General features: G+C 40.7%; 1 protein-coding gene across 10 annotated transcripts in view; it reads right to left on the bottom strand.

Annotated features, from left to right (window-relative positions):
• Positions 1–16855, bottom strand: part of BEGAIN (brain enriched guanylate kinase associated) — a 194450-nt gene that overhangs the window by 62477 nt on the left and 115118 nt on the right. For 7 of the 10 annotated variants that reach the window (XM_064173099.1, XM_064173021.1, XM_064173266.1 and 4 more), the window contains one exon: positions 6524–6685. The exons of 2 other annotated variants lie outside the window; for them this stretch is intronic. In XM_064173099.1, the coding sequence (XP_064029169.1) occupies positions 6524–6685 (162 nt within the window). Of the gene's footprint in view, positions 1–4866; positions 4924–6523; positions 6686–16855 lie in introns of all 10 variants that reach the window. One more of the 10 variants, XM_064172942.1, reaches the window with a different exon arrangement.

Below are 16855 nucleotides of genomic sequence, written 5' to 3'. Positions count from 1 at the left end.
AGCCTCTGCTTAGGCATTTATTTCTGAAGCTCTAGGTGTACTTGGGATTTGCACAGCTATTTGCAGAGAGTCAACACAACAGAGAGATCTTAGAGTACCCTGTACTCAGTTTTTCATTGAAAAGGAGAAGGCAGACATGATCTTGGTAAACCAGTGGAAGCAAGGAGGCTTAACTTGGCTTTGCCTGCACACAATTTTGATGGTAAAGTTGAATGCTATAGTGCAGTAAAGAAGGATGTAGAAAAATAGATAGGGCCTCTGAATGAGACCTGCAGTGCTCAGTACCTTGTCTGTCATGGTCTGCAGTTTCTCTCTAGTATGGCAATACAGAACAGGTTAAATATGCTTTACACCTAGGCATTTTGTGGCTCAACTACAGATGGAGTAACATCAACATGAACCTTTAACCCCTACAATGTCCTAAAAATCTGTATGGTTTCAAAAGCATCTGTATAAATTCCTGAGAGAAGAGAGAAAAAAAATATTAGTTCAGGACTTTTCTACCTCAAGTCTCACTGTATCCTGGTCTATGTGGAGAACTGTAGATGTTGAAGGCTCCCTTTCCATGCTTTTAATACCATGAATCACCAGTGGTAGTTGTTACTGGGATATCTGGCTTACTGTGATTAGTAAGACATCATGGGCTTTGCTCATCAGCTTCTGTCAGGGCTGTTTTTCTCTTGATGTGGATACCAGAAAGATTGGTTACCATTCGTATGACTGCTCTTGGTTGACAACACTTCCATCCTGTAGATGGTAGAGGAGTTTTGGACAAGCTTCTTACAGTCTGCTTCTTTGTAACTTCTTTTGTCTTTGTAACTTCTTTTGTCTTTGCTCATCAAATTTTCCTCTGATCTATGGCTAGATGAAAGTGGCCCACAAACCCTAGTTCTGCAACACAATTCATTTTGCACTGAAAATATTTAACCGCTTCCCAATTAAATCAAATCTAAAAAAACCCCTTCTACAGTAAGTTGTATATTGAGCTTAGGAAAATGTTTCTATTGAGAACATTACACCAAGGTAGTCAGAATAAGCACAAGCACGTGCACATACACACAAGCACCTACACATGCAAATATACAGATTAACCCAAAATAGAAATCCGCTGTGCCAAAAGAAGTGTCAGCAAGTGTGGGTGGCGAGGAGAGGAATAGACCCAGAAATACATGGAAGAAAGTGTTAAGGTGTAAAAGAGGAACAGAGTAATCAAATCAATCTTTGAGCAACGCTGTAAAAGAGAGGAGAACTAGGGAAAATTATTTCAGTTTGAAAAGTATCAGATAGGCAAATGGTAAATTAAACCTCTGCAGAAAAGATATACCTAGATAGGCTGAACCTTGTGAAGTGTGACTGGGCTCATCAACAAGGCTTTAAACTAGTTTCAAAGAGGAGTGGGGATGTAGCTGGCCTTGCTGAGAGCCCTACAGGTAGTAGTCCATCACTCACAGAGCAGTGTGTTGGTATCTTAGACAAAGAGAAGTGCAAGATTGATCTCCTGCTTTGTGATTTTTATCGCCTATAAACACACTTATAATACTCCAGATCTCACAGAACTAATTTCTGCATTTAAAAGACAGCAAATCATAGAATCAACAAGGTTGGAAGAGACCTCCAAGATCATCCAGTCCAACCTAGCACCCAGCCCTATACAATCAAATAGACCATGGCACTAAGTGCCTCAGACAGGCTTTTCTTGAACACCTCCAGAGATGGTGACTCCACCACCTCCCAGGGCAGCCCATTCCAATGCCAATCACTCTCTCTGGGAAGAACTTCCTCCTAACATCCAGCTTAACCTCTCTCTTGATTTGAGGAGCTCAGAATTGGACACAGGACTCAAGGTGTGGCCTGACCAGTGCTGAGTACAGGGGAAGAATAACCTCCCTTGTCCTACATGCCACACTGCTCCTGATACAGGTCAGGATGCCATTGCTGGCACACTGCTGGCTCATGTTCAGCTACTATCTGCCAGTACCCCCAGGTCCCTTTTTGCCTGGCTGCTCTCCAGCCACTCTGTCCCAAGCCAGTAGCGCTGCTTGGGGTTGTTGGTGGCTAAAGTGCAGGACCCTGCACTTGGCCTTGTTAAATCTCATCCCACTGGCCTCTGCCCACCCATCCAGCAGGTCAAGGTCCCTCTGCAGGGCTCTCCTACCCTCCAACAGATCAACACCTGCTCCTAGCTTGGTGTCACCTGCAAACTTACTGATGATGAACACAATCTCCTCGTCCAGACCATCAATAAAGATATTGAACATGACAGGGCCCAGCACTGATCCTTGGCGAACACCACTAGTGCCAGCTGCCAACTGGATGTGGCACCATTCACCACCACTCTCTGGGCCTGGTCATCCAGCCAGTTCTTGACCCATATCAGAGTGAATCTATCCAAGCCATGAGCTGCCACCTTGGCTAGGAGCTTCTTGTGGCAGACAGTGTCAAAGGCTTTGCTGAAGTCCAGGTAGACTTCATCCACAGCCTGCCCCACATTCACCAGGCAGGTAACCTGATCATAAAAGGAGATCAGGTTGGTGAGACAGGACCTGTCCTTCCTAAACCCATGCTGGCTGGGCCTGATCCCTTGGCCATCCTGTAGGTGCTTTGTGATGGTACTCAAGATGACCTGTTCCATGACCTTGCCTGGCACTGAGGTCAGGCTGACAGGTCTGTAATTTCTTGTTTCCTCCTTCTGGCCCTTCTTGTGGATGTGCATCACATTGGCTGCTTCCAGTCTTCGGAGACCTCTCCTGTGAGCCAGGACTGTTGATAAATGATGGAGAGTGGCTTGGCCAGCTCATCTGCCAGCTCTCTCAGCACCCTAGGATGGATCCCATTTGGTCCCATGGACTTGTGAGGATCCAAGTGGCTCAGCAGGTCCCACAAGATCCAGCAACATCCTTAAACTCTTCCTGGGATACGTCCTGTTTTTCTCCAAAGGTGATACACCCTCTTTTTTATCCTTAATTCCTTCAGAAGCTCCTTGCTTATCCATCCTGTCTATCTCCCTTGTTGGCTCATCTTCTAGCACATTGGGACAGCCTGTTCCTGGGCCTTCAAGAGTTCTTTCTTGAAGTAGGAAACCTCACTGCTGTCTACAACTACCTGAAGGGTCATTGTGGAGAGGCTGGTGCTGGTCTCTTCTCACAGGTAACTGGAGACAGAACAAGGGGGAATGGCCTCAAGCTGAGACTGGGTAGATCTAGCTTGGACTTTAGGAAAACGTTTTTCACAGAGAGAGTGGTCAGGTACTGGAATGAGCTGCCCAGGGAGGTGATTGAGTCACCAACCCTGGATGTGTTTAAGGGTCATGTGGATGGGGTGTTTAGGGGTATGGTTTAAGATGAATCTTGTAGAGTAGGTTTATAAACTGGATTTGACAATCCTGAGGGTCTTTTCCAACCTGGATATTTCTGTGATTCTGTGATTTTAATGTTCTAAATCTGTCTTCTTCATAAATAATATCAAGAACAGATCAGCTTCTCTGCACTGTGAAACTGTTTTAAGAATAAGCTTCTGTGAACCAATAACTTATCTTTTTTGATAGCTTTTTGTGTTCATATTATTAGGCGAAACCCCATGTGACTCCTGGTACATATATGTGCATGCATTAAATCCATGTTTAGATTCTTGACCAAATTAGGTGAAGAGTGTTCTGACCTTATTGAACACTACAAATATGTCTTTGCTCTAATCCATCAGACAATACACCTCTAAGACTGCAGATCACCACGGAAAAGGAAGTTTGCAAAACCCCCTGTGCCACTGCTTCCACTCTCAAGCCCCCCTAAGGCCATGAAATATATCTAAAGTAAAATGTATGCTTGGGGTGACTTTCTTTGAAGGACAGAACTTTACCCAGAGTGTAGTTTAGCTTTGAAGGTTTCTGTTAAAAGAGTAAGTTGATCTAAAAACCCCTTTCCTCTCTCTGCTATTGCAAGTTGTGTGGACTTCCTTAACTAATAGAGCTGCAGGTTTCCTCTTCAGAACACTCCTTTACACCGTGAAGCATCTTTGGTGAAACAATTGTGTGTGGGCTAATCTCAGTGCTAAATATGTTTGTATGGGTTTGTTCCTTGTGTCTTAAAATAACTCTGCTCTCTGGTAGAAGCTGGGATACCCAGTTGATACCCAAAATAGAGTCTAACACAGGAAACTCAGTATGACTTTTAGAGATCAATTTCAGTTCCAAAGCTGGTAATTGAATAGTTTATTTCAAAAAGCCAGGCAAATCATTGGGATCACAATGAGGTATATAAAATCCTCTGTCTCTTTTCAGTCTTTTCTAAGCTGAACTTATGCTTTACACTTACTATTTTCCAAATCTACTCAGCACTGTCCTGATCTCGCTTCCACTGAGCATAAAGAAAAAAGCCACCTCGAAGTGTTTGTAGAGAGACCCTAAACTTGGCCACTGAGACATGTAAATAACCTTCCTGCTTGTGTAAGAGAGGGAAAGCTTAGCAGCAGCACAGGTAATTCTGGCTAAATTAAGAAACTACAGGCTTTCAGAAAGCAGTAGAAAAGGATGGTGGTTCATCCTCTTTGAACAATTATACACTTAACAGTAATGGAAGTTTAATAACAGAAGTATTTTCTAGTATGCAAGTGGGATATTTTCACATAGCATTTATTTATTAAGAGAGTTGAATTTCTCTCCCTGTGCAGTGAATAAAGCAAGAGATATATTATTGAAACTAATTCTAGGTCCTTGTGTTTCTCGCACCGATTTTCCTTTGGGGCATGTTGCTGACACACTTTTGGATGACAGGGGTTTTTCAGTCGCTGTCTTTTTCCAGGTTGAGAAATCTAGTTGTTCAGCTTGTGGTATGCCTTGCTATTCTCAATAGAAACATTTTTAAAGCTCACCTCATACAATATTTTGGCCTTCCAATATGATATATCTTCAGGGGAATAATTACCTGTCTGAAATGTAATTTTGAATGTAAGTTTTCTTTGTAATATGGTACAATGTTCCATCAAAATATTGAACAGTCAGTTCCACTAATCTGATGTTTGATGTGAGTGCTAGACTTTGTCATGAGCAATAAAAGGCTTTCTAGAAGGAATTTTGAAGGCTAACTTATCAGTGCCCACTGATGATGATTATAGGCTTTCTAGTGACTGTGAAGACTCTTTGTTTTAACAGAAGTGGGATAGTTAGCCACTTTGCTAAATATGCAGGATTTATGGCAGCCATGCCTGAAAAAATGTTTCAGGTGAAAAGAACACCAACATTTCCTCTTCTTAAAGCTGAAATATGTTGGAACAGAACTGCATCAAGGGTGAAGTTGTTTTCAATAGCTCTGCTGCAAGTGGTGTGATAGGAAAAATGTTGCTGGCAAGAAAAAATATGAACATTCAGACTGCTCTTGATGGATGCATATAGATTTCAGGATGATCATGGGATGTACTTATTTTTGCCTTGTTTTAAGAAGCCTTCCCAGTTAAGGAAAAATTTAAGTTATAAGACCATATTACGATGTGGTTTAATTTGAGGTCTTACAGCCTCATTCTGTTTAAAATTTGATAAAATGATTCATTGACTCAGTTTATTGGTGGTTTCTGGCTTCATTTTGATCTGTTTTTTTACCTTCTGTGAGGAATGAAAAATATTTCTTTGGGTATAGCCCTGGAATGATTCATTCTGAATTCAATTTTCACTCATCCAGTGAACTGAATCAAACAGTTCAATTAACTACAATCAGTTTAGGAAGGCCCTCACGATAAATGGAAATACATTACTGTTTAAATGGATAATTGTAGCTTCAGAAGTTTTGAAAACAAATGAAAAAAAAAAAAGGATATTAAGAATCACTGATAAAATGAAATCCAGGTTACAGTCCATTTTAATCAGAATGCCAGGAGTGTGTATTATTATAGTTTACTATCAATATTAACTGAGGCTCTGATTTAAAATAGAAATCTGCCACAGCCTCAACAATGTTGAAGAATAGGTTTTCAGTTCTACTTGGGACTAAAAAGCAAATGATTTGTTACTGCATATAAAGTGAAATTTAATGTTATTTGGGTTGAACACAGTTTCAGCTTCGAGTGATGGAGGACCAAATTCTATTCTCTTGTATCAGTATAATGGAGAGTAACAACAGAAAAAAAAAGCAGCCAGACTTATTAAAAGACATCTATCTGTATATACATAGTATATGTGTATATACATGTAGTGGCTTCATAACCTTTGTATATGTAACCCACTGTGGCACTAACCTACATGTGTGTTTACACTCAATGTCATATATGCACCTATATAGGAATATTTCTATTTGCATATTTACTCTCAATATAGATGCATTGTACATATCACATGTAAATTACTTAATGTAGTATGTAATATATACTCAGATGTGTGAAATAGATGCTCAAAGTGAAAACACATGTAACCAATAGATAATTAATGTTATGTGTTTGAGACTGTATGTTTTTACTTATATCTATATCTATATCTATATCTTTAACACCACCACTTGTAAATTCCTAATAACTCTATTTAAAAAAGTGAGTTACTGACCTTCTCAGTTTTTCAGTTACTTTTTCAAGTTCCTCCTGAGCACGTCTCAATTCTATTTCAAGATACTGACGTGTAGAATCAAATTCCGTTTCAAGCATTTCCAGCTTATGGGTAGTGTACGATAGACGCTTTCGTAATTCCCCCTTCTGTTCTTGCAAAGTACTAGAAAAACAAAGACCACAGCTGTAGAATTTAGCTGCTCCCAAAAAGCTTTTCATGATCCAGTCTTTGACTGATTCCCTAGAGTATAGGTTGGCGTTAAGCCAGAGAAGTGTGCTTAGTAATTTGTTTACTGCACTTTGAAAATCTTCTGATTTGGATAGTTGACTCTCTTCCATCTGTCCTTTCTAGTGCATTCGTTGTAATGTCTCGTTAGCCACAATGGAATATTTTCTTGAAGAATCCTCATTAAAATACAAAATACAGTCTAGAGTTTAGGTTCACACAGGACCTTTCATTTATAGTTATCTTTGCATACTGTCACTGAAGTAGCAGATCTCAATGGTGCAGCAACAAAAACAATTCCCTGCCAATAAGCCAAGTTTAAGTATATTTTGTGGAGGAAAAAGTTTCTTTTTCTTATTTGATTGAATTTCCACCCCAATCCCTAGTCATAATGCTGCTAGAGATGTTATCTGGCAGCATTTCATCTGGAGAATAGTAATCAATATCATAGCAATTTGAAAGTTACAGTTCTTTGCCCATTTTCCAATTTATTTTGCAGAATCACCATGGTTGGAAAAGACCTGTAAGATCACCAAGTCCAATCATTATCTAACTCTACTGGGGCTGCTACTACACCTTATTCTTAAGAACCATATCTAGACAGCTTTCAAATGCATCCAGGTATAGTGATTCAGCCAGGGCACCCTGTTCCAGTCTTTGATTACCCCTTCAGTATAGAAATCTTACAGAAGGTTTATCCTAAACCTCCCCTGGCATAACCTGATGCATTTTCTTCTTGTCCTATCAGTCATGGCTTGTGGGAAGAGACTGGCATCCACCTCTCTACAACCTTCTTTCAGGCAGTTGTAGAGAGGCATAAGGTCTCCCCCCAACCTCCTTTTCTTCAGACTAAACAATCTAAACTTCCTCAGCTGCCCCTCATAATACTTATTCTCAAGATCCTTCATTGGCTTCATTGCCCTTTTCTGGACTGACTCGAGCATCTTGATGTCTCTGAGAGAAGAGTTCCCAAACTTACATGTGAACATTAATTTGTCACAGTTCTTTCTCTTAATAAAGCAACTATGCCTTGTTTTTAACTTTACTTCAGTTGCACTGTTTGACAAAGAAAGCACTAGGCACAGATTTTGGAGAGAGAAGGTTTTTCCACTTTGTTATTTTCTCTGTCTACAACTACCTGAAGGGACATTGTAGCCGGGGGGGGGGGGGGGGGGGGGGGTTGGCCTCTTCTCCCAGGCAATCAGCAACAGAACAAGGGGACACAGTTTCAAGTTGTGCCAGGGGAGGTATAGGCTGGATGTTAGGAGGAAGTTGTTCCCAGAGAGAGTGATTTGCCATTGGAATGGGCTGCCCAGGGAGGTGGTGGAGGCACTGTCCCTGGAGGTCTTCAAGAAAAGCCTGGATGAGGCACTTAGTGCCATGGTCTAGTTGAGATGAGGCACTTAGTGCCATGGTCTAGTTGAGTGGATAGGGCTGGGGGATAGGTTGGACTGGATGATCTCAGAGTTCTCTTCCATCCTGGTTGATTCTATGATTCTATGATTCACTGTTTTAGAGATGGTATAAAATAAAGCCAAGAGGTCCAAGCAAAATTTATATCATGAAGATCAAAGTGACATCTGCACCCTAATAGTCTACTTGGATTTGTAATGATGAACCTGAGAATCCTTCCCTGCTTTACTGGATCTCTAGCACATGATTTCAGGTGAACCAGTCTGCTCTTTCCTCAGTCAGAGCTGCTGTCTCTGGAAATAACTGTACCTTGGCTCAGTCAACCAAATTTTGAGTTGATCTCTTGCTTTCCAGTGGGAGCTCTGAGGCTCTACAGAACAAGAGCATGCCATTGCCTAGAAACAAAAGTGCTGCTGTGTTGTGATGTGAATTGCCTTACGTGTTTTTAAAAATACAGTAGATGTACTCCTTCAGAAAAAAAAATCTTTATTTCCTTTGTCTGGTGAGTACTGTCAACACATTTACTAGACTAATTTTTTGGGTCTTTTATTAGTCTAGACACTTGGGAACAGTATGCCATCCTCCAAGAAACATTTGTCTGAGGTGACTTCAATATGACTGCATTCTCTACAAGCTGCTGTAAGAGCAAAAAGCTTTACAATTGCTGCTTATGTGATCTATGTAGCTTAGATCTAGGAAGCAGTCTAATGTTTTGCCAACACAGTGCTCTATTTCAATTGCACATACTGCGTGGTTAGAGTTATACTTAGATTACCACTTGTGGTTATAGTCTCTTGAAATAATATATTCTAATTCAGACATTTAATGCAGCTACAGTTAAGGTAATCAGTTAGTTTTTGTATTTCACTTGGTCAATAAAACTCCAAAATTATCTAGGGAAATGAGAATATTGACCCATTCTGCCCCCCTCCTTTTTTTTTTCATTGTACCACCTTTTACTGGCTCTGTTGTTCTCAGTATGCATCTGCACATCTTGGGAAAGAAGAGTGGTCAGTTCTCCTTCCTGTAGCCTGGCAACTTTGATTTTCTCCTGTGAAGTGGGTGTTACATGTCAAAACTGTTTAGACTGAAAAGAGATTTGATTTCTGTTGCTCTAAAATTCTAACCACTAGGATTTGTAAAAAAAAAAAAAAAAAAAAAAAGTAGATAAGAGGTCTCCCAGGCTGCTGCTCTACACTGGCCAAATGCATTAATGAAAATCCTTCTGTACCAGGGAGTTTCTTCCACAAGCAGAGTTTTACCTCTGGAAGAAACAGGGGCTGTAGAGGTACAAATATAAAGGGAATGCTGGGGACGTTTAAGTAAGTAAGCTGATGACAATTAAAAAAAAGAAAAAAAGAGGAAAAAAGAGAATATTAATGGCCTCTGAAAACTTTGTCTTTCATTTCCATGTGTAGGTATCTTCTTGTTTTTTGTCTCAGTTTTGTGAAGGTTAGGCAGGACCAAAGCAATTCCTCAAACAAAGTTGCTTCTACATATACCTGTGTCTAGAACTGTCTGTATGGGAAAATACAGGGTTCAAACTGTGAGTTCTGAGTAAATCTTGATCCTCAAGTGGAATGACTTCACAGAGAGAGTGATTTCTGCCCCTGGACTCAGCACTGCTCAGGCCACACCTTGGGTAACTGAGTCCAGTTTTGGGCTCCTCAATTCAAGAGAGATGTTGAGATACTGGAACATGTCCAGAGAAGGGCAACAAAGCTGGTGAGGGGCCTGGAGCACAGCCCTGTGAGGAGAGGCTGAGGTAGCTGGGGGTGTGCAGCCTGGAGAAGAGAAGGCTCAGGGCAGACCTCATTGCTGTCTACAACTCCCTGAAGGAAGGTTGCAGCCAGGTGGGGTTGGGCTCTTCTGCCAGGCAACCAGCAATAGAACAAGGGGACACAGTCTCAAGTTGTGCCAGAGGAGGTATAGGCTGGATGTTAGGAGGAAGTTCTTCACAGAGAGAGTGATTGGCATTGGAATGGGCTGCCCAGGGAGGTGGAGTTGTTGTCCCTGGAGGTGTTCAAGCAAAGCCTGGCTGAGACACTTTAGTGCCATGGTCTAGTTGACAGGATAGGGCTGGGTGCTAGGTTGGACTGGATGATCTTGAAGGTCTCTTCCAACCTGGTTGATTCTATGATTCTATGAAGTGCTGATCTAAGCTGCCAAAAGGTACTTTGGGATTCAGTTCTGGATGGCTTGGCAGATTCTGACAGCCTGAAGCTTGTTCTAGGGCCCTAGTTTGACAAAACATTGAATTTAACTTCAAGGTCAGACTTTTATTCCCTTGAAGTTCACTTTGAAATATTTGCGTTCTTGAATTTTCTTTCTTTCATTAAAATCAAGACTATTCTAATGAGCTTTAATGAAACAATCTGCATACATACACTCACATAATCCTTTGGGTAGTGAAGCATAGCTGTAACTTTGTAAAAAATATGTAGGCTAAGGGGTAAGTCAGACAACTTCAAAGTTCAGTTATTCATATGCAGCAAAACCTATTTCTGAAAAAGCTGAAAGATCCTGAAGCTCTCCCAAACCTAGCAGAACTGCTTAGTTTCTACTTCAATTCATCTGATACACACAAAACTGGCTGGCTGTTTTTAAAGGACATCTGGTTTGTGATGGGATTATTTAAGATGTAACAGTAGGCACATAACAGTAAATCATTATTAAAAGGCAAGTTATTATTCAGAAAACTAAATATGTTAGAAACAAATGGTAGAAATAAGAACATGCAGTGTCTCAAATTTAGTATTTCTAGTATCAGGATAAGAGGCTCAATTTTTGTTTTATACAAAAGCATTGTATTTCATGGGCTTCTTAAATTTATAAACTAAAAATAGATCTTATGAAACAGATGTTCTTCCTCTGAAAACCTTCCTGTCACCGTGGTACGGCGTAACAGCATGCCTGAAATCTTTCCTTATGCTGTTTTGTAATGTCTGGGCTTCTCACAAAGAATGCTTACTTTTGTTGTGCACCCCTCTAAATTTGGTGGTGGTAATTTAGACAGGAGTGAAAATATAGTAAAAATAAAATGTAAAAACATGAAAAGATGAAGTCAAGCATTTAGCATTTTCCCTTCCCTCCAAAAAAGCCAACTCCAAAAGTTAGATGCATTTTGTTTCTGCTTGTCACATACCAGTTAATAAAAAAAAGTTTGCTATACTTTTTTTTTCTTTCAATATTGATAAATCAGTATATTTTATTTTCTAATTTATAATTTACATGATAAGGTTAGTAAGACCTCACAGTTCTATATTAGGCATATAATAATGCACACAATACAGAATATATGTATTCCACAAATACATATATATATATATATATATATATATATATATATATATTCATTGTTCAGTTATAAATGAAGGAAATAATTTCATGGAAGAATTACATGCAGGAGAAAGGAAAGTGCTTATTTGCAAATAGAAAAGTCTTGGAAAATCTAGTGGTATTAAGCATTAGAAAACACCAATACTATACTCCATGGATGTCCTGAATCCTAATGGGATCCAATATCCTGTCAAGTAGGACCTTTTGCATAAACGGTTCTCTATTTCTTCTAATGATCTCAAAAGTCCTGCTCCTGTGACAATGAGTGGTTTGCAAGTCAATACTCATTTGGCTTCATTAAAATATTCCCCTAAAAAGAAAAGGATAGGAAGTGCAATATTAAATATTTAGTTTGAAGAAAGAAACCCTCACAAGGGAAGCTACTTTAAAAGTAGGTCTTCAGCAGGTCTTGACTTTCCAAAGTATTGTATTCACCACTTAGCTCTGTTTAAACCCACTGAAAATATAAAATAGATATAAAAACATAGACTGGCACAGAAATTTGTGCCCACAAACATTGCACTGCTGCCAGTAATTGTCAGGTTTTGAATTTTGGAGTAGCTACATGTCAGAGAATTTGAAGCCCTCTTCCCTAAGTCTTCACAGAGAGATGCCAAGCCCCATTGTTGAATCGTGATGCTGTAGATCCTTAGCAAGAATGGAGGCCATTCAGAGGAGCTATTATCAGGTGAGAATTAGCACTATTTAGGCTCCACATTTAGTGAAAAGAGATCTATTTTACAGAAGAAAGATGAGATGGCTGTGCAGGAAAGGTCAAGCATCACCAGATACGCGTAACACTTTCCTGCTGGTAAAATGTTGCTATCAGTTTGCTCAAGATCGAAGCAAAGGCATATTTTCATTCCTGGTGTCACCTCTGCCTCTCCAATAAGCTGCTGCCCACAAAAGGTGGTGAGTGACTGGAATGGGTTGTTTTTTCCTAGACGGTCCCTGCAGCTTGTATGTCAAGCTGAGCATTGGTGCCACTCTACAGAGCTTCAGTCCCAGGGAAGGTTGCATGAGATGATGAGAATGGAGACAGATAAAGTGTGCCTATCAGTCAGGATTCTTCTGTATCGCTGGCTGGAGACACTCCAGGTGAACATATTTCCACTGATGAATTTCAGGCAAAACTAAAATGCCATATGATGATGGCACTATTCTGAGGAAGGTGTCTTAGAAAACTAACAGATTGTCATCGTACCTATCTGATCTGCCAACTCATCTGCCCAAGTTGGGGTTGTTTAGCTGCCTGAATGCCAGGGTATCTCTAGAGCTTGTTACCCTCTGACAGTCCAAAGAGAGAGTACTCCCTAAACTGTCTCTACCTGACAGTCAGTGTCTATGGAGCTGCCCCATAGTTGAACCATCTTGAAGACTCCGTGTCTCCACTTGGCTGGTCAAACTGCTTCAGCAGCATTTTCATGTCTGTTTGACACCCCAGGGCTTTGCTTTGCAGATGGATCTGAAACGTAGTTTTGAACTGGAGCAAACTACTTTTTTCAACTACTGAAATTCTCCCTGAATTTCCTGACTGTATTCCTTCACATAGCTCTAGGAGTAAGTAAAACAATACATAATTAATGGTGTTAGCAGGGAAATTACCAATGAAAGGAATGCAGAATGAGGACAAGATAGACACCCATGTCAGATACCATAGAATCATAGAAGAGACCTCCAAGATCATTCAGTCCAACCTAGCACCCAGCCCCAGCCAATCAGCTACACCATGGCACTAAGTGCCTCATCCAGGCTTTTCTTGAACACCTCCAAGGACAGCAACTCCACCACCTCCCTGGGCAGCCCATTCCAATGCCAATCACTCTCTCTGGCAAGAACTTCCTCCTAACATCCAGCCTATACCTCCCCTGGCACAACCTGAGACTGTGTACCCTTGTTCTGTTGCTTATTGCCTGAGAGAAGAGACCAACCCCCACCTGGCTACAATCTCCCTTCAGGTAGTTGTAGACAGTAATGAGGTCACCCCTGAGCCTCCTCTTCTCCAGGCTAAACAACCCCAGCTCCCTCAGCCTCTTCTCATAGGACTGTGTTCCAGGCCCCTCATTAGCTTTGTTGTCCTTCTCTGGACTTGTCCAGTATTCTCATTTCTGGGTAATGGTACAAGTTTTAATGTAGCTGTGAAATCCTAAGTCAAACTGACATTTTGTGGTAAACATCCTCCTTGGCAGAAAGGACATGTAAGTAGAAACCAATGTGATCTGGGGTTTGAGACTCTGAGTCTTGTAGCTGGCTTTGCCAGATGTGCCTGGTGTTATAACGTTGAGTGAGTTAAGATAAGATTCACCTGATCAGAAGCAAGTGTCAGTACTGCTGGTGAGCTCTGACTCTTGTTCTTAGTGATGATGAGCAAGCATTATCAAGGTGAAATGAATCTGATCTATTTTAGAAGCCTACCCTTAGATGAGGTGACAAATCTGGAAGCACCCATTTTCATTAACTGCAATGGGAACCTAATTGAGTAGCTCAGATGTAGACAACCACGTCTCATCAGATAGCTCCCTTTGTTTCTGACTCAGTACTCTGCGTATGAGATGAGGTAATAATGTTCCTTTTCTTGGTTGCTTAGTTTGTGTGGAGGCCTGAGAAAAAGAACTGTGGCATGCTTTTAAAGTGTTTGTCAGAACTGCTTCATGCCTGCTATGGGTTGCATTCTAAATGAGAGCATCACAGAATCAGGAATTAGAACTTTTATGCAGGGAAAAGTCAAAATCAGTCAGCCCTGCACAAGTGTTTGCTGTGAAGGATTCTAGAGAGCATGGGAAGGTCTCTGGAAAAAGCCAAGGGACTGTCTGTGAGCCCAGCCATGCAGTGCAGACATACCACTGATGATAGCCAGCAGCAGTGATGTCACGGGCAGCTGAAGAGTGTGATGTCAGATTTGTGTACTTGTTTTTCTGAAAGCACATTCCAAATAGTGTGGAGCTTCTGTAGACTTCTGCAAAGAAATAGCCCATTTGACTCAGGAAGGGCAAACAGCCACATCCCTGGTTTTGGTTTCTATCTTTGAATGGATACAGGAATCACAAAGAGGGAGTGGTCAGCCAGGCAGGAGGCAAGACCCTGGAGAACCTCTCCCTGACATGTAACTCACACTCCAGGGAGCAGCTGGGGGCAGAAAGTCCTGGGGATGTTTGCACCTAGCAGAGATGTCATCAGGAACTCGGTTCTGTCCAACAAAGTTGGACAGAATTTCTATTTTGATCTTCAGGCTTTCAGGGAATTCCAGCTGCAGCAGCTCCTGCTGATCTGGATTACCCAGGACCTTTTACTTGAGCACAGCTCTGCAGCCGGTCACAGAGTTTGGTTCTGGCATGAGTGACACCAGATCTGCCTGCTGCTTGGTGTGCAAGGAAGACACTGAAAATCTGGCTTAGGAGAAGTAACTTTGAGATGACAGTTTTTTTCAGATTTGTTGTTGCTGGGAAATGAAGTTCAAACGTTTTACAAGTGTTTTCAAGATTAAGGAAAGATCTTTAATGAAGCAGCAATTGGATTTCTGTGTTAATCAAGTTTTGATTGTGTTACACCTTCAGGGTCACCATTTCAAAAGGGTAATGCCAAAAACTACATTTCTTGTCTGCAGCATTTTATGTCTAACCCTGCATTCGCTGCTTCTGATTAAGAGTGGAATAAGATCAAATTGCAAAGTGTAGATCCAAATTCTGAGAATCTAACTAGAGGTCTAAAATCAGTCTTACTGGGAGAACAGATTATGTCGCTGCAGCCCAAACCCTGAGTCCAGTCCACAAATTCTGATGCCTTTGTGCAATTTATTCAGCAGCCTCAATGGCAGCCAAAAAAAAAAAAGTCAAGGCAAATGTGTATCCAAGTTCTATAACAGGTGCTTTTCTATAAATTCAGGCTCACACAAACTTTGTTCAGCTCACCTATTTATTTGTTTTTTTTTTCACCGAGATCTGTCTGGTTTGTTTGGTTTTTAATTTCTTTTCCTGTAGAACACCCACCAGAATTCTGCATGACTTTCAAAGAAGTTTGTTAAATATCTGAAACTTTGGAGTATGAACAGCTTGCCTGTCAAATTTCATACAGGTCTTTGCTTCCTATAGAAACAGATCTGCACATATACGCACACATATATAGACAGGTAGCTTTTGTAGGGTGCTTTTTGCAAGTATTAAATAGTTTGATTTTTCTTTTCAGTACTCATATTCAAAATAAACAGTCTGAAGCTGGATTTGGTTTGTGAGAAGGTAGGCTTGGACATATGTTTCAGAACAAATGTGTGGGTGATCCAGATCTGGAGCTCAGATATTTTCCAAATGACTGATGGACATGTAAACAAAGTAATAGAGCCCCTTTCTTAGATTCCAGGCATTCTGGAAGAATTTTGACCAGAGAAGAGTCATTTGTAAGGGAACTGGAGGAAAAAAAAATGAGATGTTTAGCAGTTAAATTCCAAAGTGCTGTGGGGCAGATCTTTAGTGTGAGAACCTATTTGCAGTACTTGCTGGTAAGGCTAACTTTAAACAGAAGTATTGCTGGATTTTGAAGCATGACCTTATTTCACTTGGGCTGTGAGCACCTGAGTTACCTAATTTGTACAACTGAAAATTCAGACCAGGTGAGAGATATTCTATGGTAAATCTGTCCATGCTGTGCTGGGCCTATTCATAAGCAGTAGACAAGAGATCTCTTTAAAAGTAAAAGTGAATTAACTGCGTTGTGGTTAGATTGGGCTGACATTGCAGAAGCAGTGACTTCTATAACAAGAATCCAAAGGCCACAGTCTCATCTATGCAACAAGGACATTCAATATTAATGGTAATATGAGATGATTAAGATAGGAAAATTCAGTTATATGGTGACATGCAAAAAACCCTCAGAGGAGCAGCTGTCAGCACTGAGTTGTCTCAAGTGCATGCCATTATTGTCATTGGAAACGTGAGAAGATTTGTGAAATATGCTGATAATAATGACATACCATTTGTTCTTTAATTAAAGGTACTATCCATAACCTAAGGCTCTGAATGGTCTGAACAGAAATACCGTGCATACAATTACAACTTTCAGAAATAGACACTAAAGGTTCTTTGATTGCTTTAAGTTTCCTCAGTGTGAAATTGTAATTCCCCCAGTATACTGAAAACTACAAAAGGCAAAGGGAAATGATCAGTGAGAATTCAGATGTGCATTTAGGGAACATATTATTGTGCAGAACACTAAGAAATTGAAGGTACAGAACAGCTCATGGAAAGGGAAGAACATGGATTTACAAACTGGGATGTCCACTGTCCACCATGAACAGCTGCACTGGCTAGATGAGCACTGAGCTTGGTTCAGGGCTGCACAGAGGCCGAAGAGCTGAGCTAGCCC

This window comes from Pogoniulus pusillus, chromosome 1 (genome assembly GCF_015220805.1).
Source record: "Pogoniulus pusillus isolate bPogPus1 chromosome 1, bPogPus1.pri, whole genome shotgun sequence".
NCBI lineage: Eukaryota > Metazoa > Chordata > Aves > Piciformes > Lybiidae > Pogoniulus > Pogoniulus pusillus.
Note: the sequence above shows the minus strand (reverse complement) of the source record. Positions and strands in the feature narration are given on the sequence as shown.